Below are 22,241 nucleotides of genomic sequence, written 5' to 3' on the forward strand. Positions count from 1 at the left end.
TGCATAGCTGTCAACCTTATTTGGCAGGAAACTCCCTTATCCCAGCGCCGTGTCCCGCTGCTGTCCCTTATTGATGATGTCCCTTAAATTTCCCGGGTTTCAAAGGAAGCAGCTCCTCTCCCTCCCTCCCTGCCGGCCAGGGAGGAGGGAGGCTCCAACTGTGTTGCTTGGCTGCGTTGCTCACCCAATAAGGAGTCTAAGAACGACTGGGGGGTGGAGCTTGCATGCCTTGTGCTGATCAAATCGGCTGCATTGCCTGGGGACTCGCCTTTGCTCAGCGCTTCCCAGCGGAGAGGTGACGGTGGTTTTCCTTGCTGCATCCCCTTTGTCGGGTTGCTGCACTGTGGGAACCACTGCTTGAGGCTTCGTTTGGCTTCTGGCTGGGCTTTCTGCCTTTGGCTCAGAAGTTGAACATACCTGTGCTTGGAAAATCCCTTGTTTTGGCTGCTGATCCCTTATTTTCGAGGTTGCTAGTCCCTTATTTTCAAATCTGTAAGTTGACAGCTATGGTCCTGTGACTCCTCACAAACATGAACTGGGAGGCACAGAAAGCCATGAACCCCAGCAGCAGATGTTGTCTACCTTTAAACAGAAGTCTGCAAGACCATTTGTGGTCTCAACGAGTCTTCTCTGCCAGGAGTTTGCCTGTCCTTTGGAAGCATAGGTCCGCTTGGAAGTGGGGAGACTGGCAAGGAAGGGGAAGGGTTGCTTTCCTTGTATCCCTCCACCCAGAAAAGATTAGAAGCCCTTCTGGGGGACAGTTCACTGAGTAAGCTCAGAAAAAACAAGTTGTCTCCTAAGGGAAATAAACCATGTGCATGGTTAACCCATGGAATTCACATTCTCAAGATGTAGGTATGGCCACCGACTTGGATGGCTTAAAAAGAGGAGGGGACAAATTCATGGAAGATAAAGCTGTCATTGGATAATAGCTGTAATGACTATGTTCTGCGTCTCCTGCTGCAGGCAGTATTCCTGCAAATCCCAGTTGCTGGGAATCGCAAATGGAGAGAACGTGCTTGGGCCACCCAGGTCCTGCTTGCTGGCTTGCCATGGGCATCTGGCTGGTCACTGAGAGAGTAGGATGCAGGATTAGATGGGCTCCTCTGTTGATGTTTGGGGCAGTGGCACAGCAGTAAGTACTCTCTGTCCCAGGACAACTCTAATTGCACATCCACTTTGCAGGGAACAGGCATGAAGATGGAACTCAGAGCGACTCTGAAGACCCAGTAGCCCCCAAAGAGGATGAGACACCTAGTAAAGAACATCTGGCTGAACAAGCCCGGCTCCAGCGCCAGATCCGCCGCGACCCCCAGGAGATGCTCCACAACCAGCAAGCCTTTGTCATCGAGTTCTTCGACGACGACACGCCTCGGAAGAAGAGGTCGCAGTCCTTCACGCACAGCGGCCAGTCCAACCAGAACGACGTGGACCCCGCCTTGAAGACCAAGATTGAGAAGCGCAAGATTACAGTGCCCGCGGAGAAACCAGGGAGCTCTGTGCTCTCATCCCATCTGCCTGCGGCGGGAACCAAGGGGCCAAGCAACTCTTTCACAGCCCCCAGAGCCGGATCCTTTAAGCGGGAGAAGACGGAGGAGAGGATCAGCTCCTCCTCGTCGTCGAGGACCTCTGGAAAGAACCATGGCAGCGTGGGGAGAAAGTCAAAGATCACTCAGGATTTTGCTGCCGAGTGTTTAAGGGAGAGCTCTCAAGCTGGGAAGGCTAGCGTGGAGAAACCAGCCCCGACACCGGCGCCGCTCACCCCACGGGTTGTAGCGCCGCCACTGCCGCCACCAGCGCCCGAAATAGTCCCTGAGCCAGTGGCAGCCGATCCTAAGTTGGTCAAAGCGAGGAAGCAAGAGGAAGACGACAGCTTGAGTGAAACGGGCACATATACCATTGAGACGGAGTCGCAAGATAAAGAAGTCGAAGAGGCTCGGAAAATGATCGATCAGGTGAGCCTGCCATTCTTCGGAAAATTGAACTTTGCGTAGTTTGGCCCCCTTATAATAATAATAATTTATTATTTATACCCCGCCCATCTGGCTGGGTTTCCCCAGCCACTCTGGGCGGCTTCCAATCAAGTGTTAAAAACAACACAGCATTAAATATTAAAAACTTCCCTAAACAGGGCTGCCTTCAGATGTCTTTTAAAGAGAAGATAGCTGCTTATTTCCTTCACATCTGAAGGGAGGGCGTTCCACAGGGCGGGCGCCACTACCGAGAAGGCCCCTTGATAGTTGCAGCAATTGGTGTAAACAGAGCAAGGCCCAGGGCAAATGTAATGAAAGAAATCAGATCCTGCAGGGCCCTGGTCTCATGAGGCAGAGTGTTCCACCAGGCCGGAGCCAGTGTTGAAAAGGCCCTGGCTCTGGTTGAGGCTAATCTAACTTCCTTAGGGCCCGGGACCACTAGGGTGTTGCTATTTATGGACCTTGAGGGTCTCTGTGGGGCATACCGGGAGAGGCGGTCCTGTAGGTATGAGGGTCCTAGGCCGTGAAGGGCTTTAAAGGTCAAAAGCAGCACCTTAAATCTGACCCTGTACTCCACCGGGAGCCAGTGCAGCTGGAAAAGCACTGGGTGAATATGCTCCCATGGCAGAGACCCCGTGAGGCGCCTCACTGCAGCATTCTGCACCCGCGGGCGTTTCTGGGACAGCTTCAAGGGCAGCCCCGTGTAGAGCGAATTACAGTAGTCAAGCCTGGAGGTGACCGTCACATGGATCATGCATCACAAATGTAATGCTTGTTGACCTCGTGGATAGGAAATTCACTGTTCTGTTTTAAGCTGCCTTCCCCCCCATCTCTTGGGTTTATCAGGTGTTTGGCGTTTTGGAGTCTCCGGTATTTTCCAGAATTTCCCCTGCCTTCAGGCCCGTCATAAAAGGTGAGAAGGAGGAGCTGGCTCACTTGATGGGCGAAAATGGCTCAAGCCCCAAGGTTACCATGATGCAGGTCATCGCTTCCAAAGTTGCCAGTGAGCATCACGCGGAGATGCAGGTACAGTGAATGTGTGAAGGGCCCAGCTCTCACTTTGACTTTCCTTGCGCTTGAGGGCAACTCGCATGCCTATTTCTGGCCCTCGTGGCCTGCGAAGGTTTCGTTTTGTTATTTACTGAACAAAATTGTAGACCTCATTGACTGGTCCTCAAATGAAAGACCTGTAAGCGATTTAGAAAAAACTTGTTAAAAATACCTATAGAAGCAAACTTTTAAAAACAAGTTACATGAAAAAAGACTAGCGGTTTTATTAGAGGTGAAAGTAAGTGAGCGAGACTTTGCTAGTAACAATCACTATTTGTTCCCAAGTATTGCGTGGTGAATAATGCGGAAGCCCTGCCTGCAGGCTTGCAACCTAATGGAACTGTAAATCTTGCTAAATCGCCCAAGGCAGTTTGGCGACGGTGCAGGCTTTGCAGAAGAGATCAGGGAACAAGACTTCAGTGCCCTTCATAGCTTGTTACTCTTCTCCATGCTTTGCAGGAATAGAATAAATTATGTGAAATAAGTAGATATATTTGCATCATTTATACGGGTAGCAGAGTTTAGCGCTTTCCTGAGCCTAGGTGGAACAGAGGGCACACACAAGCCCTGCCTGCATGTTGAAACCTTAATAATTTAAAATTACCAAACAACAGTTAATTAGCTGGCTTTCGGCACCCGCTAAAAACTTCTTTGTTCGGCAAGCCTGTACAGGCATGCAATTTGATTATATATCTGTATCTATGTTCTAAAGCTATTGATTTTGCTTATATTTTGATATGATTTCATGTCAATCTGATTTTATCAGCATTTTCAACAAATATTTTATATTGCTGTGTATCCGGGTTTCCCAAACTTTGTTCCCCAGCTGTTTTTAGACCACAACTCCCATCTTCCCTAGCTAGCGGGACCACAATGGTCAGGGATGTTAGGAATTGTAGTCCCCCCAAAAACCAAAAAATATGCAGATCTAAGTTTGGGAAACCGTGCTCTACATAAACCACTAAGAGCCTTTTGTCGAGTTAATCAGTGTATATATTTTTTCCCAATAAATGAAATACATAAATGAATATAATCCTGTTGGATCCAAATTTGGCTTACATCTGAGTAGGCACGTAGGGTTGAATTCAGCATTGCACATTAGCATCGTTCCATCGGCTCAAGAATTTCTGCGTTCCAGATCTCCCCTCCCCTCCCTCTGTGCGCTGTTCTGCACATTCTCCCACCCACTCCAAGCCAGTTCCAAGGGGGAGATCGGGGAGGAGGAAAGCCCCATTGTGATAGCAGAACTTCCGCCAGCTCATGCTAGCACAAATAATAACTTGAGTCTTGCCCCATAATGTATGCTTGTTTTCTGTAGACATCCTCAGGCAATGATGGGTTGTATCCAATTGTACACTGCCCTGGGATCTTTTTTAATGAAGGGTGATTTTGAGTTTTTCAACATAAACCAAGCAGACAAATAGCGCCCCTCTGGTTACAGAAGGCTCGTGGATCCAGGTACAGTGGTGCCCCGCAAGACGAATGCCTCGCAAGATGGAAAACTTGCTAGACGAAAGAGTTTTCCGTTTTGGAGGTGCTTCGCAAAATGAATCTCCTATGGGCTTGCTTCGCAAGACGAAAATGTCTTGCGAGTAAGCCGCTAAGCCGCTTATCAGCTGATCCGATAAGCTGATAAGCCGCTAAAAGCCGCTAATAGCTCTAATAGCGCTAATCCTCTAATCCGTCAATGGGCTTGCTTCGCAAGACGAAAAAACCGCTAGACGAAGAGAATCACAGAACGGATTCTTTTCGTCTTGCGAGGCACCACTGTATCAGTTCTTTTCAAGGATTATATATTGGCATAGCATAGCATTTCCTGCTGGGAATTGAGCCATAGCAAATGTTGCCAAAAACAAAATGGCCAAATACTGTGCATTATGATGAGCGTTTGTATGAAAGGTGTGGGATTTCCCCTCCTCTCTCTATTTGCAGTTACCTCTGGCATCTCAAGGTGGTCAGAAATGGGTATCGAGATGGGCAAGCCTTGCAGATAGCTATACAGACTCAGGATCTGCTCCTGGAGTTGGGGATGCTCACCTGCAGGGGCCCCTCTCTCAGGCTGGCATAGGTAAGTACAGCACCTGGAGTCATTTTCACATTGCCAAAGGACTTTACCTAAAAAGGGACAGGTGACAAGTGCCCCTGTTCGTGTTTCCTCTTTCCGCTGCTTGATGCTTAGGCCCAATGTTCTATTCTGAGAAGTCTGGAGGGGGCAACACGAGAACGGGCCTTTTCTGCAGTGGCCCCCTGTTTGTGGAATGCTCTCCCCAGGGAGGTTCAGCTGTTGCCTTCATTATACACCTTTAGGCGCCAGGCGGAAACATTCTTGGTACCTTGGTTTTTGAACAGAATTCGTTCCAGGAGTCTGTTAGACTCCCGGAATCGATTGAAAACCAAAGTGTGGCTTCCAATTGGGTGCAGGAGCGTCCTGCAGCCAATCAGAAGCTGCGCCAAACGTTTGGCTTCTGAAAATTGTTTGAAAACCAGAACACTCACTTCTGAGTTTCGATCGTTCGGGAGCCAAGGCGTTCAGCTTCCAAGGTATGACTGCATTTCGTGTTTTTTATATTGTAATTTTATGTTGTAAACTGTCCTGAGATCTTTTGATGAAAGGTTTTATATCATCATCATCATCATCATCATCATCATCACTAAACTGCCTTTTTTGTTGTCTTCAGTAAATGTATTTTCTTTTTTTGGGGTATATATTTTTATTGGGGGTTTTTTAAACATATTTCCAACAATCATATAACATAACTTCTTATCTTATACAATGTTTTAGACTTCTGTCAACACCTCTGATGATTTTTTGTTCTTTATCACTTATTCTGCATTTCTTAATTTCTCTATTACTCTTAATTATTATTCTCCTCATAGTCTTTCTATTACTCTTAATTATAATTATCTATTACTCTTAATTATAATTCTCTTCATAGTCTTTCTTGCAATATTTCAGATAATCCTCCTTACAAAACTTCTTGCAGTCCTACTAGCGTAATCTGTTCATTACAATTACTTTTCAAATAGTTCGTATATTTACTCCAGTCTTCTAAGAATCTCTGATCCCACAGGTTTTGAACCCTTCCTGTTAATTTATCTAGTTCTGCATAGTCTCAGTAAATGCATTTTCATTCCCCTTAGAAAAGGACTGCGGTCCCAGAGTGGCAGAGTCTGAGAGCTCCCTGGCGTTACGGACGAGGCGTCTTCTTCCTCAGCTCCCTCCTGGTGACAAGCCAGAAAGCCCAACGCCAACCATTTTGATTTGTCCAGAGGCATATTCCGACCTTTCACCAAGGAACACTGCTAACAGCCACGTAGCAGAAATGTTTGTGGATCCTGCCAGCCGACTGGTGGTTCGGGAAGATTTGGATCCCGATAGCCTTAGTGACGCCAGCAAATCTGACGACGGATTTGGCTTGGAAAAACGCAGGAAGAGCCACAACAGCACCAAAACACTGGAGCAGAACCAGGGAAAGGCGGAAAACGTGAAAGCCAAAAACCACCAGTACACAGTGCCGAAACTTTCAGGTCTGAGAGCTTCCAGTGACCCGCTGTCGACATCTTTCTATATTGGCGACGATGAAGAGGAAGTCGGGGTTCCTTCGAAACTTCCTTCCAGCATTTCTCCTACTCAGGCGGAAAAAGAAGAGGCTCTTTTCAAGTGTGGGAAGCCGGCGGCCAAAGGTGTCAGCAATACCTACGTCAGCTCCAATGGGAAAATGGTGATTTCGTTGCACCAGGGGCTTCCACTTCCAGAGCAAGAAGTCGCGGCTGCGAAAGAAGCGTCGTCCTTTGTCCGGCAGGAAAGCTTTACCAAAGAGAAATCGAGCAGCAACGTTCCTCAAAACCGGCTGCCGCATATCTCAAGCCACCCTCTGCTCAAAGATCTCGATGTCACCCGAGCAAATCGCATGGACTATAACCCAGACACCCACCTCCTCCTTAAAGATACCGAAACTGCTCTGGCCGCCCTGGAAGCCAAAATACTCTGCCAAACCAACCAGCTCGACACTCTGGAGAATTCGCCGGGGCAGTTGGAAGACTCCTTGTCCGGAGAATCTGACGTGGACACAGCTAGCACCGTCAGCTTGGTGAGCGGCAAAAACTTACCCAGCCACTCGCCGAAGGGCAAACCCGTGACAACCTCCCAAAAAGAGAAGACTTCTCCCACGCCTTCTGCCCAAGATCAGAGTCTTCAACCCAGCGCAAGGGAGAGGCTTTCAGAGAAGCGGAAAACTCTTCCGCTTGAGGCAGGGAGCAAAGGCGAAAACGCGAGGCGCTTCCAAGTTAAGCGTAGCCCAGGGACCGGGGGCTCCCTGGACTATACAGATGATGAACGAAGTAGCAGCCTCCCATATCTGCCGGCGAATGAAATCGCCTCATCTGACCATGAGCAATCCACCTCAAGGCCTATCTCCAGGAAGAAGCCCTTCTCGCAGTCCACCAAAGAGGAGCACAGCAAAGTGACGCCCACGGTGCAAAAGATCCAGCAGGTTCTCACCAGGTCCAATAGTTTGTCTACCCCAAGGCCCACTAGAGCCTCCAAACTTCGCCGGGCCCGGCTGGGGGACACCTCGGACAATGAGAGCGCCGATACCGAGAAAGCGACGCCTCACCACGAAGGAACGGCGGCGCCTTCCAAGCAGCCGGCGGAGGCCAAGAAGCTGTCGAGGCTCGACATCCTGGCCATGCCCAGGAAACGGGCGGGGTCTTTCACCGTGCCGAGCGACTCGGAGAGCGCGCCAACCAGGCCGACGTTCTCCGGGCGCAGCGCAGAGTCGTATTATTCTACCCGGAAGCCCCCCGTGTCGGAAGCCAGGAACGCTGCTAGGAAAACGGCGGCAGCAGTTGCTGCTTCGAAGCAGCCTTTCAGCAGGACACGCTCCAGCAGTGTCAAATACTCCTCTTCTTCTAGTGAGTAACTGTGTGTGTGTGGAGTGCTTGATTCTGCCATTGCTTGGAGGTAGAGCATCTCTTTTGCGTGCAGATGGTCCCCAGGTTTGATCCCCGGCATCTCCAGGTAGGGCTGGGGAAAAGTCACCTGTCTGAAATGGTGGAGGGCTGCTGCCAGTCAGTGTAGACCCTACTGAACTACATGCACCCAAGAGTCTGACTGCGCAGGGGTTCCAAAACTTGGATTTCCAGATGATTCTGGACCACAACTCCCAGGGATTGTGGGAACTGGTAGTCCAAAAACAGCTGGAAACCCAAGTTTGGGAAACCCTGGACTATGCTATAAGGCAACTTCCTATGTTTCCACATGTGTTTTCCATTAAAAAAATTCCAAGCCAGAAGAAAACAATTTGGAAATAAATCTGCAGCCCTTTGCAACAGATACAGAGCCCTGTACTTTTTAAATATTAAGCGCTGGGATTTTATAACCCAAAGAGAGTTGCCTTCTCCCTTGGTTTGTATCTGTGGCGAAATTTGGCTGCCATTGCAATGCAGAAGCTCTGATAGCCCAACATCTGGTAATTCTCTAGCATAACCCAGCTTGATAGCTTCCTGAATCATCTGGTGGTATAGACAGAAAACGCTGAACTGGGGTGGACTCTTGGCTTGTTGCAATAAGGTAATTATTATATACTCTCAGTGCCCTTGCTTTGATTTGCTCTGTGACCTCTGAATACTCACTAGCTGCTTGTTCTTACGCCAGGCTTGCCTCGTCGCTTGCGGTGAGTACAGATCTTCTCCTGGCAACCAGACAGGGGAACTTGTGGAATTGCAGGAAGGTTAGATTTTGAAACTTTTCAGCCAGCAATGTGCTAATCAGTCACAAACATTTCTTAGGCTAGTAAAATACTTGGGGACCAGCAATTTTTGCAGAACTTTCTTTTCGCAAGGCTATCTTCAGTAGGTTATTTTTTTCGCTCTACATAAAGTCAGATCTTCGGAGGAAAATGTTTTGTATGTCTATTTTGGGTGGGTGGGACACAATACATGTAATCATTAGGGTTATAACTTTTTGACTCCCCCCCAACCCCCCCCCCCCAATTTCCTGTATCATAAAGGGATGAACTTTTGCTTAGAAACACTGAAAAAGGGACTAATTTTTCTCAGTGGTAAAAAAAAGGCGGGTCACCCCAAAATGAAAAGTTGGGCTCACCATATATGTAACCGTTACTATTCATATTAGTATTAGCACTTTTAATAAGTGTATGGAACTGTGTAGAACTTTTACAGCTGCCTGGAACTTCCTGAAACTGTGTTGGAGAATCACTGGAAGCAGGAGCCATCCATGCTCCAGATACCAAGAAATAATCAGTGTGTAGAATGTGCAGTCAAAGTGATGCGGGAACTTTATGGTGCTTGCACCGGAAACAAAGGCAAACTGTAACCTTGATTGATTCTAAGCAATAATGTACATTGTACAAAACATTGTACAAGTATTAGAAAGTTTGCAAGCCCTATTTTTCCTGTGTACGTGCTATGTATATAACATAATACATTGTAGAGTTACATATACAAAAAATGATTTATTGATTTCGGGGTCACCTTTCTTTTCAAAAGATTTGGAAATGACAGTTCATTCCTTTGTTTTTAGGGGAAAGTTCATCTAACTAATCTACAGGAACACGAGGTTGTAAAAAAGGTTTATAACCCTAGTAATCATATGTCTTGTCAGACGTTTGCAAGCTGCAAGAGTCGCCCAGCATTAATTCCCCACCCATCTGCATTGAACATGGGGAAAATAGTCCATCTGATGTAGAGCACAGCTGGGGAATGTCTGGCCCTCCAGGTGTTCTCGGGACAGCTTCAAACAACCCTGGCCATTGGCCATGCTGACTGAGGCTGATAGGAATGGGACTCCCAACAGCATCCTGCAAACTGACCTCCCCCTCTTCCCAGGAGTTAATTCCTATTACTTTTCATTCAGCACAAGCACAAACTGAGATTGCAGGAAGTTCCTTTGACCTGCTGTACTCCTAGTGGCTGAGTCCTGGGTTCCTTTTAATTTATGGGTAGCTGCCGCTTGTTGCTGGATAATGCTTAAGCCGTTCACCGCTACAATGATTTAAACTTTGCAGATGACACTGTGATTTAATGGTGCTGTGTGCATAATAAAGTGGGGATCGCGGTGTGCATTGTTGGTACTGCAGAGCTGAAGTGGTTTAATCGCCATGACTTCCCTCGAGGAACACCGCCGAGTCATGTTTGCTGAGAGACGACGGCCCATCCTAACCGTGCCTAATCTTGTTCCAAATGAATTGGTTTTGTCTTCCATTTCCTTTGCCCCAACGGCTAACCGGGTTTTAGTGCCAAATTAACCTTGGGAGTTACTACGCATCAGTATACGACTAACACGACTAACCTACTAATTCCACAGGGGTTATGGACCTTGTGCAGGCGTTATGCTTGGTTCTCATGTCATATATGGTGCCAGGTGTGGGACACATAAGGGCAGGCCCTGGCAGAAAGGCTGTGCCTGCAAAACCCTTTGGGTAGCACATCCCAAGTACTGACAATTGGCTTGTTTTGGGGCAGTGCAGAAGCGCTTTGCAAGCCCTGTGCTTGTCACTTGGGGAGCACTGAGCATGGGGCTTGCAAAGCCCCTTTTGGCCAAGCCTCGTCCTTACCTTTCCCATGCCTGATGTCATATAAAATATCAGAGGTGGAGCATGTTGGTCGTGGTTCGGCTGAAACAGCCTTTTGGGCCAAATGGGGAGGGCTGGTGGGCCCAATTTGGCTCATGGGCTGGAGGTTCCCCACTGTTTACACACACACTCAAGAGTCTGGGAGAGGAGATTGTGGCCGCTTTGCTCCTCGCTGCTTGTCCCACTGTTGTGCTGAGCTATGCCACGCTTTGCCTTAGCGTGCCTTCCAAAGCCAGGCTTGTGGATTAGCTCTCTCCAGGCGCTCTCAGGGGTAGAACATCTGCTTTGTACACAGGAGATCCTTGGTTCAATCCCAGCGTCGCCAGGAGAGAACCCTGCCTCAGTTCTTGGAGACTCGGTCAGTGTAGACAATAATGAGCTAGATTGACTCAAATAGTCTGATTCAGTTTAAGGCAGTTTCATATGTTCCTGTGGGCTCTGCACAGCAGCAGAATGACCAGGGGTGAGCAAAGCGGTCGCAGTCTCCTCTACCAGAGCCTGTGCAAGAGCACTAAGCCAAGGTTTGGTGTGGTGTGTTGTGCAAACCAGACGACAGTGTTCCAGCTTCCCAGTTATGTGTCTTTTTTCTCGTGAGCAAATGGATAAGAGAAAAAAGTCAACATGGAGAAATGTAAACACCGCAAAGCCGCTGATAATCACTTATCAGAATTGGTGCACTCTGATAAAGCACAATAACTTTGAAGCTGAAAAAAGGATCTTTCCGTAGCCCGGTAAAAGAATTTCCAGGGAAACAAAATGAGTGGTTTCTCTCCCCTTGACCAGGAACATCTGTTTTGGGTGTATAAGGGTGTTGCCTGTAAACTGCAGCCAAATGCGGCGTATAAATGCTGCAGGGCAAACCCAGGGATCTCATGGAAATAATTACGACCATGAACATGATGTGAGCAATCTCCAAATGGGGCTGCCCTTCTGGTTGAAGTTTCCTCTTTCACTTGGCTGAGCTTGTTTACACAGTCGATAATCCCGAGGCAATTAATACTCATGGAGTTGTTAAATGGTGTGCATGAAGCAAGTCAAAAGTAAGGGAAGATCCCTCTGCAACCACCAGGCCTCTGAATTTGCCACTGTTCTATCTCAAGGCAAATAATCACATATAGTAACTTAGCATGGCTGTTTCGTTGGGTGTCAAGAGATGCGGCAGAGGTTCAGGGGGAAGGCCCCTAGCTCAGTGGTAGAGCACCTGCTTGGCATGCAGAATGTCCCAGGTTCTATCCGCAGCAAGAGGGCTAGGAAAGACCCCTGTCTCCTGAAGCCCTGGGAGAGCAGTTTCCAGTCAGAGTTGACAATAATAGATGGGCCAGTGATCTGGCTTGCTGGAAGGCAGCTTATGATATATTGAGAGCCAGTGTGGTGTAGTGGTTAAGAGCGGTAGTCTCGTAATCTGGGAAACTGGGTTCGCGTCTCCGCTCCTCCACATGCAGCTGCTGGGTGACCTTGGGCCAGTCATACTTCTGTGAAGTCTCTCAGCCCCACTCACCTCACAGAGTGTTTGTTGTGGGGGAGGAAGGGAAAGGAGAATGTTAGCCGCTTTGAGACTCCTTAAAGGGAGTGAAAGGCAGGATATCAAATCCAAACTCCTCTTCTTCTTCTTCTATTTGGAAAGAACCTTCTCCAACGTGATGCCTTTCACATATTTTGGGCTACCCCAGCCAGCATTGTGCAAATTTCAATCAGGAGATCTTTTATGGAACAGACTCATAGAATTATAGAGTGGTAGAGTTGGAAGGGACCCCAAGGGTGATCGAGTCCAACCTCTGCAATGCAGGAATCTCGGCTAAAGCATCCATGACACATGGCCATCCAACCACCCTTGGGAGGTTGTGGACTCTCCTTCCTTGGAGGTTTCTAAGCAGAGGTTGGATGCCTGTTATGGATGCTTTAGTTGAGATTCCTGCAGGAGGTTGGACCAGTTGACCCTTGTGGTCATTTCCAACTCTACCATTCTATGATTTTATGATGCCTTCGGGGCTGATGGGAGTTGTTGTCCAAAACATCTGAAGGGTACCAGGTTCAGGAAGGCCTTTTTGGAATGTAAGTAATAATAATAATAATTTATTATTTATACCCTGCCCATCTGGCTGGGATTCCCCAGCCACTCTGGGTGGCTTCCAACAAAGTATTAAAATACAGCAGTCAGTTAAACATTAAAAGCTTCCCTAAAGAGGGCTGCCTTCAGATGTCTTCTAAAAGTCTGGTGGTAGTTCTTCTCTTTGACATCTGGTGGGAGGGCGTTCCACAGGATAGCGGGTGCCACTACTGAGAAGGCCCTCTGCCTGGTTCCCTGTAACTTGGCTTCTCGCAGTGAGGGAACCGCCAGAAGGCACTCGGAGCTGGACCTCAGGGTCCGGGCTGAACGATGGGGGGTGGAGACGTTCCTTCAGTAAGCAGGCCATGAGTGGTATGAGGGCGCTCCAGCTTTAGGGACCCTGGCCTAAATCAGGGTGGGGAACCTGCCAAGAAGGGAAATAGCCCAGTGGTGTAGAACATCTGCATTGCATGCAGAAGGTCCTAGGTTCAATTTCTGGCCTCCTCAGTTAGAGCTAGAAGAAACTCCCTGCCAGAAACCCTGCCAGTCAGTGAAGACGACTGTGAGATACATGGACCAAATGTACTCACTCGTACACATCTTCATCCGTTTATTGGGAGGAAAGTGTATTTGGATGTACCTGATGCAAGCACCTCAGCCCCTCTACTCCCCACCTTTCATACCATTTGTGCCCATCACTAAATTTGAGAACCACTGGATTAAGGATGACAACACTGGATCTCTGTAAACAGACCAGGGGTTTCCTGAGTGTGTAAACAAGCCAGCTGTTTCTGCTCTCCATCTTGGAAGTCCTTAACCTGTGCGGAAATGAAGTCACCTGAACTGGTGGTTTGCTGAGGGGGGACACCTGGGAGTCTAGCCTGCCTGACGGTTCCTCCTGGGGCCTCCTGTGCATGTGGCCATTCAGGACCACACCCCACGCTGGAAAATTCCTCCAGTGGAAGGCGCTTCCGTACAGGGATTCACGCAAGGTGCCTTCCACACAGGAAATTTGTAACAGGAGCGTATACATTTTGCCACCATAGAATTGCAGCAGCCTTCTCTGTTGCGACTGGTTAATTTGTGGAAGCGGAGGGCGGGTACAAATGGCCATTTCGCCAAAAAAATGATCACACATCTGCACCTGATCTGTGGTAAAAAAATTCTCCTTACTATTTGACTGGCTGGTGGAAATAGCCCTCCACTGTTGCTGCGACCACAGGGTAAGCTCTCTCTGCCCGATTGTGGTGTGGCTGCCTTTATCTTCCTTGTCTTATTCATGTGCCAGAGAAACAAAACTTTAATGTCTGAATAAGAGGGTGATGGGGCTTCACCCTAGACACAGCCCTCATTATCATCTGTCTGCTCAGCTTCACCCCTCCAAACGTCCGCCTGTCTGGCAGAAATCTGAAGGTGGAGCCAGCTGTCCTCACATAGGTTCCTTGACATGATCCAAATGGGCATGTGGTGCCATATTCTCACTCGTCTTCCTGCTAATGCTTTTAAGGCGGAAGTGGGGGGCAGGATCTGGCCAATGGGACCAAGTCTGACAGGTTTGTGGGGGAAGCCTGAGAGGCCCAGGTTAGACCCTCAGGTTGCCCCTATGCTACAAATGAGCTCCTGTCAAGGGAGCCACATATTTTATTATTTATCTGTTTAAGCAACTTATATGCCGCTTAACTGCAGAAGTCCCCTAATCGGTTTACAAAGGGGCAATGCGAAAGAAACGAAAACCCGTTAAATCTATAAAATTCCAACGGCAGTTAGAATGCCAGTCAATTAAAGATCAGATGCGGAAGTGCGATTACGTTATATGGTTGTTGTTGTTTTTTAAAAGGTGGCATCTGTATTCACTCACAGTAAAAATGCAAACAATTCCATCTTTTTATTCCTCCAAAGTTCTCTCCATTTGGTGGGATGCACAGGAGTTTCCTAGTTCACCTTCCTGCTCCTCCTGCTCCTCGGGCTGTTTTTGCATTCGCGGTTTTTTGTTTGTTTCTTAACCTTTTGAAGCCCATCTCAAAAGTCTTTTTCTTTGCCTTCTCTCCTTCCTATTCTTCTTCCCCACCACCACCACCGCCCGAAACCAATTCATTTCTTATAAGCTTCAAGGCGGCGGCCGCAGGGCTCAGATTACACTTCCACTTCCGAGGAGGAGTATGGCTCAAACCACAGCTCCCCTAAACACAAACGCTCCCATACTTCAACAGCCACCCAGACGCCCAGGACTCGGGGCTCCGGGCTCAATAAGCAGAAGCACAGCAACAGCAGGGAGACGGAAGACGAAGACTACGACGATCACGACCCCTACAACTTCATCGCGCAGACGGCGGAGATTGCCGAAATTGCCAGGTGAGGGACGGGTTGCGGCAGTGTGTTGAGTCGTTGGAACCTAATCCATTGGTGGCACACTGTGGGTCAGGTGAGAAGAGAAGGTAGGAATGAATGGGGGGGGGGAAATATTGTGTAGTGTTATGCAAGGTGGAAAGAGCTGGGCTCAGGGGTCGGCAAACATTTTCAGCAGGGGGCCGGTCCACTGTCCCTCAGACCTTGGTGGGGGGCCAGACTATATTTTGAAAATAAAATAAAATAAAAAAGGAACGAATTCCTATGCACACTACACATATTTTATTTTGTTATTACGGCCACAGACCAGTTCCGGCTCCAGACAGCCTGCCCAAGATGGACACACTGGGAAACCTCCAGTCTCTGTTCACAACCAAGGGCAGCAGGGCAGGACAGCTCTCTTGCATTGCCAATGGCTCTCAATGGCCCTGGATCGCTTCTTAGTGGCCCTAGCATGGCCAGGTCATTTTGCATATTCTAGCCCAGGAATTCCTCTGTAGTTTGTATTTCACCCTTCACATCCCAAATCATCAAAATCCTACCATTTATTAATTTCTTGGCTTTAGCCCTGCCCCCCAAATCTATAACAAGACATTTAAAGCCCACCCCACTTCTAACAGTCGTGGCTCCCCCCCCCAAGAATTATGGGAGCTGTAGTTTGTTAAGGGTGCTGAGAGTTGTTAGGGGACCCCTGTTCCTCTCACAGAGCCACAATTCCCAGTGTTGCCTGGAGAGAGGAACCTCCCTTGGGAAGTTGTGGGCTCTCCTTCCTTGGAGGCTTTTAAGCAGAGGCTGGATGGCCATCTGTCATGGATGCTTTAGCTGAGATTGCAGGGGGTTGGACTAGATGACCCTTGGCAGTGGCGTAGCGTGGGGGGTGCGGGGGGGGGGGGCGGCCGCACCGGGCGCAACATCTGGGGGTTAGGTTTAGGGGGCACAAATCCACGGGTTAGGGGGCGCAAATCCACGGGTTAGGGGGCTCAAATTACTTGCCTTGCCCCGGGTGCTGACAACCCACGCTACGCCACTGACCCTTGGGGTCCCTTCCAAGTCTACAATTCTAGGATTCTGTGATTGATAACCACTCTGGGAATTGTAGGTCTGGGAGGACAATAGGTTTTGGTTTTGACTCAACCCACGGTGGATATGACAGCAACCATGGTTCTGGGAAACCATGGTTAATTAGAAGCCTGGTTGCTCATGATGCAAAGGGAGGAATGAAGGGTTTTGTGTGCTTGAGCAAAAGGGCCTGTTCTCCAAACTATTACTGTCCAAACTATTCGTTTGGCACCTTAAGAACAAGCAGATTTATTGTAGCGTAAGCATCAATCTCGGCTGACTCAGTGTAAGGCAACTTTCTTTACCAATATGAAAGGTTGCTGCAAGGCTTACTGAGATAATGATAATCCCCCTCAACACTATAATAAGGTTAAGTATTATATTATTAGCATTCTCCTTTTAAAAAATTGTATGCGTCAAAAAACGCGTAGGAAAAGTTCAGGTTGCACAGCTGTTAACGGGGAAGCCTTGTGGGAAGGTTGCGTTACACAATCTTGCCGTTGTAGTTGCTGAATAAATCTGGCGGTCGGCTCATTGTCTTCTTGATAATGGCACAGCTGGGATGGTAGCTCTTCAGGAACTTAAGCATTACACAGCTCTCTGTGTTCTATAAATACTTTCTGCTTAAGAAGCCAGCTCTCACAGATTGCAGAAGCTAAGGCTGCATGCTTGCCTGTGATCCGTCTGGCGTCAGGGGCAGAAAGTGCTCTGCCGGATTTTGCAAGAAGGCCGCCCCATAATTGCAGTCTTTGCCTCCCGCCTCTGCCGCGGCTTCTGAATCAACAGGGAGGCACAGTCTAGAATAGCAAGTGAGGGTTCAAAGGGAAATTAGTCCCCCTTGTTTACACTGGGCTTAATCACGTAATTGAGGCATCAGAAGAAACTGCTTCGGCCCCAGACAAACCTAGCCACTCAATTAGTCATGCAGTTCTGAATATTACTCCATTTTAGCTCACTTGTGCCTTTTTTGTTTCCAAGGAAACAGCTGAAAGGTACCGTATTTCTATAACCTTGCATGTTTCTGCGGAATCTTATTCACTGCATAGAAAACAGGACTGCAACATTCAATCCCTTTAGCTGGTAAATTAATCAACTAAAGTTTTAGCTGATAAATTTTCAGGAGACCAGTTTTCATCAGTGAAACTGAACATTCAGAGCACACTTGCCTAGTTTCTGAGATTATCTTTATTCTGCTTTGTTGCACCAATTAGGCATTTTAAAAAGAAAATGTTAACAGTTGACATTTCCATGTAATGACAAGTAACAGTTTTGATCAAATTGTGACTTAACTCATGCTTCATTTAGTATCGCAGAAAGGTGTTCGGAAATTCCAATTTATTTACATGTCATTGATTAATAAATCCTTTGGTTAGAAACAAACGATGATCAATTAAACCCCCCCCCCAAAAGACAACAGAAGAGATGATGCAAGAACCAGATTTTAATGTGTTGTCCTGAGGTAGCAAAATAGACGTTCTGCAATTTGATAATTTAATAAGTGTAACTGCAAAGCTAAATTGCATTTTTCAAGGGCAAGGCTCTTTCCCTTTGTGTGTGAGAGAGAGAGTGAGTGAGTGAGAGAGAGAGAATTATAGTTTCAGTTTTTTCTTGAGTACAGTGGTACCTTGGGTTAAGTACTTAATTCGTTCTGGAGGTCCGTTCTTAACCTGAAACTGTTCTTAACCTGAAGCACCACTTTAGCGAATGGGGCCTCCCGCTGCTGCCGCGCCGCCGGAGCACAATTTCTGTTCTCATCCTGAAGCAAAGATCTTAACCTGAAGCATTATTTCTGGGTTAGCGGAGTCTGTAACCTGAAGCGTATGTAATCCGAGGTACCACTGTATATCCCCTGTCTAGATAAGATGAAGACAAGGGCTGAGCATGATGGCTTTGTAGCTGAACGTTCCTCAGTCCTTAAGTTCTCCATGCTGTTCCTCCAGATTGAGCCAGACCTTGGTGAAGGACGTAGCGATCCTTGCTCGAGAGATTCATGACGTTGCTGGAGATGGAGATTCCCAGAGCTCATCGGGAACGGGGCCAAGCACCTCCCACAGTTCTGTGCCTAACACCCCTGCCTCTACCATATCAGCAAGGGAAGAGGTAAGACGGCGGCTTAAGACCTATGTGGTAGTGAATGCAAGCAAAATACAGAGGTTAGAGGAAGCTTCATTAGGTCAGAGCAGCGTTTCCCAAACATGGGTCTCCAGCTGTTTGTGGACTACAATTCCCATCATCCCTGACACTGGTCCTGCTAGCTATGGATGATGGGAGTTGTAGTCCCACAACAGCTGGAGACCCAAGTTTGGGAAAAGCTGAGGCAGAGGCTCCCAGTCGACTCCATCCCTGTTTCAGAAAATCTGTACTTGCTAAGGCCCATCTACCTTCCCCTTGATTTCCTCTCCTTCTTGGGAGCAGGGGAAGAAAAACACATGCCACGCTCTCAAGCCCTCTCAATTTAGTAAAATTAACTTTAGCTCACCCCACCTATGCCCTTTTTGCTAGTTCTTTCTTTTGCAGCAAAATGAGGTCAAAAGCTGTTGGGACACAAAACCAGTTCTCCCCAAAATGTTTCGTTACAGAGACTCCTGCCGTATTTCCGCAACCCACTCAGCAGCTTCCAGTAATGGGGACCAGGAACAGGGACTGCGATGGGATGCCAGGCATGGGGTGGTGGTAACGGCAGTCCTGTGCCCAGTTCCGCCTCTTCTCCAAGTGACGTTTGGTTCCTGAAATATGCGGCCAAGAGGCCAAAAGTGCCATGAGTGCCTCGAAAGGCCAAACATGGAGTCCAGCACTCTTCCGTTGCGCAGCTTGCAAACCATCCGTGCCCATCCAAAAGTCCTTCTGCCTCTTTGGCCGGTAGCAGAGCAATCACAGCGGGAGAAGCAATTGCAGCGTGTGGGTAATAAATTCAGAACAGACACAAGGCATTCCTTATCTTCTTAGCCTTTAATCATGTAGCGTAACAGCATAAATCAGACCTGGCGAAAGCTCGCCCATTCTCTCCCTCGTACACAGACAGACTGAAACACTCAGAGTCAAACCACTCCCGTAAGTGTTTGTAACCACGCCTCAGGAAAGAGACGTCACTCAGAACTCCTTAACCCTGTGAGTTCTGAAACCCTCAACATGAAATGTGTGACCTGTCTTCATCACACCCTGTGTTTCTCTGCTCCCACTCCTTGTGGCTGGTTATTGGTTGCTGTTAGATTGGGGTCGGAACATGCACAATGCCGTGATGTTATGTCTTGTTCCTCCCTATGTTTTGCAATCAGTTTCCCTTTCACAAAGAATTCTGGTGCTGGATATTGGAAATCTCCATTCTTGTGCTGGATATTGGAACTCTGCTGTCAGCTCTCCCCACTGAAAGTCAAGCCTTCGTTTTGGGATTTTTATATGACATGGTGCACTCCCCACAAACACACACCCTTTCTCACTAAGATTCAGTAACCGGCTAGCTTTTCTACATTACATCCAAGTTTTATACTCCACGATCATTCATTTTGCATGCACATCCATATGTAAAGCTGCAACGTGTATCTTTTCAGTTAAGGACGGAGTAAGAGCTACTTCTTCCCAGCTGCATTCTCTGCCATAGCGCCATTATCATGCTTTACAGAGTTTGAGCAAATTGGTCCCTTCCTCCAGGAGCTTATAACCAGAAATTCAACACAGGAGGAAGTGAGAGAGGAGACAGGGAGGGAAGGGGTAACAGACTCCTGTTCTTGAAAACAAAAGTACTAAAACTCTTGGAGCATGCAACTGTGGTTAATGGGGACTGGGGCAAGATCAGGACATTACATCAATGTTTCATCACCTTCAATGGCTTCTAGCCAATTCAGAGTACAGGGATTAATGTCTAAAGCCCTAAATGGCTTGAGGTCAGGATACCAGAAGGATCGCTTCCCCTGTACATACCTGCCCGGACTATAAGATCCTCACTGGAGACTCTTTTTCCAGGTTCCCCCACCTAGTGAAGTGAGCTGGATGGATACTAGGGATAGGGCCTTCTCAGTGGTGGTGCCTTGTTCCTGGAATGCTCTCCCCAGAGAGGTTGGCCTGGAGTTTGCATTGGGAATTTTCAGTGATAGCGGGGAGACCTTTTCATATTTTTAGTTCTTGCAACTACTTTGTTTTTCCCCTGGTTGGTTGTTAGTGTTGTTGCATTGATCTTATGCTGCCTTGTTCGCTGGTTTTTGCTCATTTTATGTAGGTGCTGCTTTTACCGTATTTTTCGCCCCATAAGACACACTTTTTCCCCTCCAAAAATGAAGGGGAAATCGGGGTGCGTCTTATGGGGCGAATGCCTGCAAGCCTCGCGCGCCCGGCAGGAGGTCCCACCGGGTGCGCGAGGCTTGGGGCGGCAGCGGACTGCTTGCGCGCACCTAGAAGCTTGGGGCCAGCTGAGCTCAGCCCGCCCCAAGCTTCTAGGTGCGCGCAAGCAGTCCGCTGCCGCCCCAAGCCTCGCGCACCCGGCGGGACCTCCTGCCGGGTGCGGGAGGCTTGGGGCGGCAGCGGACTGCTTGCCGGCATGCAGAAGCTTGAGGCGTGCTGAGCTCAGCACGCCCCAAGCTTCTGGATTAGCGCAGCGCACCTGGGGGGGAAATAATTTTTTTCCCCTTTATTTCCCCCCCTAAAATCTAGGTGCGTCTTATGGGCCGGTGCGTCTTATGGGGCGAAAAATACGGTATATTGATTGTTTTCGTGATGGTATTTAAATTCAATGAAATGCAATTTCTGGACTGCCCAGAGGACATGGTTAACCGGGAGGTACTAAACGTGATTGCTTTGCAACTGAAATCTCTTTCGCTTGCACAGCCCTGCATCTCTCTAGTTTGAGACCTCCATCCGATGGTTGCCCCCTTCAGTTCCTGAGCAGGAGGAGCCTGTTCTGCCAAGGCAGTTTTGAGAAGAGCAATTCCTCTTTTTAGCAACAATAGCTATTCAAGGGTACTGCCAACAAATCCAATTCAGCACCTCTGAAAGCAAAGACAGGAAAAGTTTAGCTAATTAATAATACAGCTGGCACAGTGCAGTGGTTAGAGGGTTGGGCTAGGACCCAGGAGACGAGAGTTCGAATCTCCACTCAGCCATGAAGCCCGCTCAATGACCTTAGGGTAGAAATATAATCATACATGTATATGTAGTGTCTTGGCCTCCTCACACTGGACTTAGAACCCCTACTGTAAACCACTGGAAAGGCCTTAGTTCTGTCGTTATGTTCATCTGGTGGTTGTATATTATGATTTACCAAGGCAGAGCCTGGGGCACTCAGTTGGGAGGGTGATACTTTCCCAACAGAGAATGGGTAACGTTGGGTTATTAAATTACTTACTTGCAGATCTTGTTGTTTGAAGCTGCCAAATAACCATTCTCCCTCTTATCTCTCAGTTCCATATGGACTTTTTATTGCCTGTAAGTAAAATATTAATAGAAATAGATTAGTATAGAGAAGTCTTTGTGTGTGTGTGGTGTTTTGTAGACCTGCTGTACTTCCCCACCTTTAAAATCTGGTTGAAATAGCAGTGAATTGTAGGTGGAACAGAAACCCTGTAGCTCCCACTCTCATACAAGCAAGCTTGGCTTAGATGCATGTGGTGGTCTGTAAACTATGGGACTTGATCTTGTTTCTATAAATAAGGATACCTGCTGGAAAGGTTGGAGAACTAAGATGTTAAAGTTCAAAGGAAAACACCGTTAAAATATGATAACCCCTACCTGAACGTTTTGTTTGTTTGTTTGTTTGAGCTATAGGTGCAATCCTAACCCCAACTAATGGAGATGGTGCAGCAATTGGGTCTGGATTGAACCCAATGCCATCCTGTGATGGTGGGTGGGGCCAGCTCAGCCACTCTGCACCCCCATGTTGGGGCTTTTGGCTGGCTGCCCCCAGCAGCAGAAAACCTGCCAACAGCAATGCCCCCTCCTCCTGCACATTTGGCGGGCATAATGGGGAACTTTATGCCAGTGGAGTGCCTCTGTGCAATCCAGCCTCCCCAGCCTGGCACAAAGTGGGTTTGGATTTCACCCTGGGACCTGAAAGGGGGACACCCCCTGCCCAGAATAAAAGCTTCCTCTTTCCCATCACCAACCCGGAGACAAGAGGTCGTGGCTGATGCTGTCAGTCTACTTGGGGAGTTTTGTCCCTCCCTCCCTTAACACTAGTTGCTG

At 48.0% G+C, this 22,241-nt stretch overlaps 1 protein-coding gene across 11 annotated transcripts in view; it reads left to right on the top strand.

Annotated features, from left to right (window-relative positions):
- CEP170B (centrosomal protein 170B) overlaps nt 1–22,241 on the top strand; it is an 85,193-nt gene that overhangs the window by 47,975 nt on the left and 14,977 nt on the right. For 8 of the 11 annotated variants that reach the window (XR_014529077.1, XM_083516769.1, XM_083516775.1 and 5 more), the window contains exons 9-14: nt 1,186–1,955; nt 2,820–2,999; nt 4,956–5,091; nt 6,165–7,937; nt 14,771–15,017; nt 18,011–18,170. Coding sequence is in view for 10 of the 11 variants with exons in the window: in XM_083516769.1 (XP_083372895.1) it covers nt 1,186–1,955; nt 2,820–2,999; nt 4,956–5,091; nt 6,165–7,937; nt 14,771–15,017; nt 18,011–18,170 (3,266 nt within the window). In the remaining variant the exon portion in view is untranslated. The remainder of the gene's footprint in view (nt 1–1,185; nt 1,956–2,819; nt 3,000–4,955; nt 5,092–6,164; nt 7,938–14,770; nt 15,018–18,010; nt 18,171–22,241) is intronic. The other 3 variants (XM_083516770.1, XM_083516778.1, XM_083516771.1) reach the window with 1 other exon arrangement.

Source organism: Podarcis liolepis (genome assembly GCF_965112155.1).
Source record: "Podarcis liolepis genome assembly, chromosome: 1".
Lineage (NCBI taxonomy): Eukaryota > Metazoa > Chordata > Lepidosauria > Squamata > Lacertidae > Podarcis > Podarcis liolepis.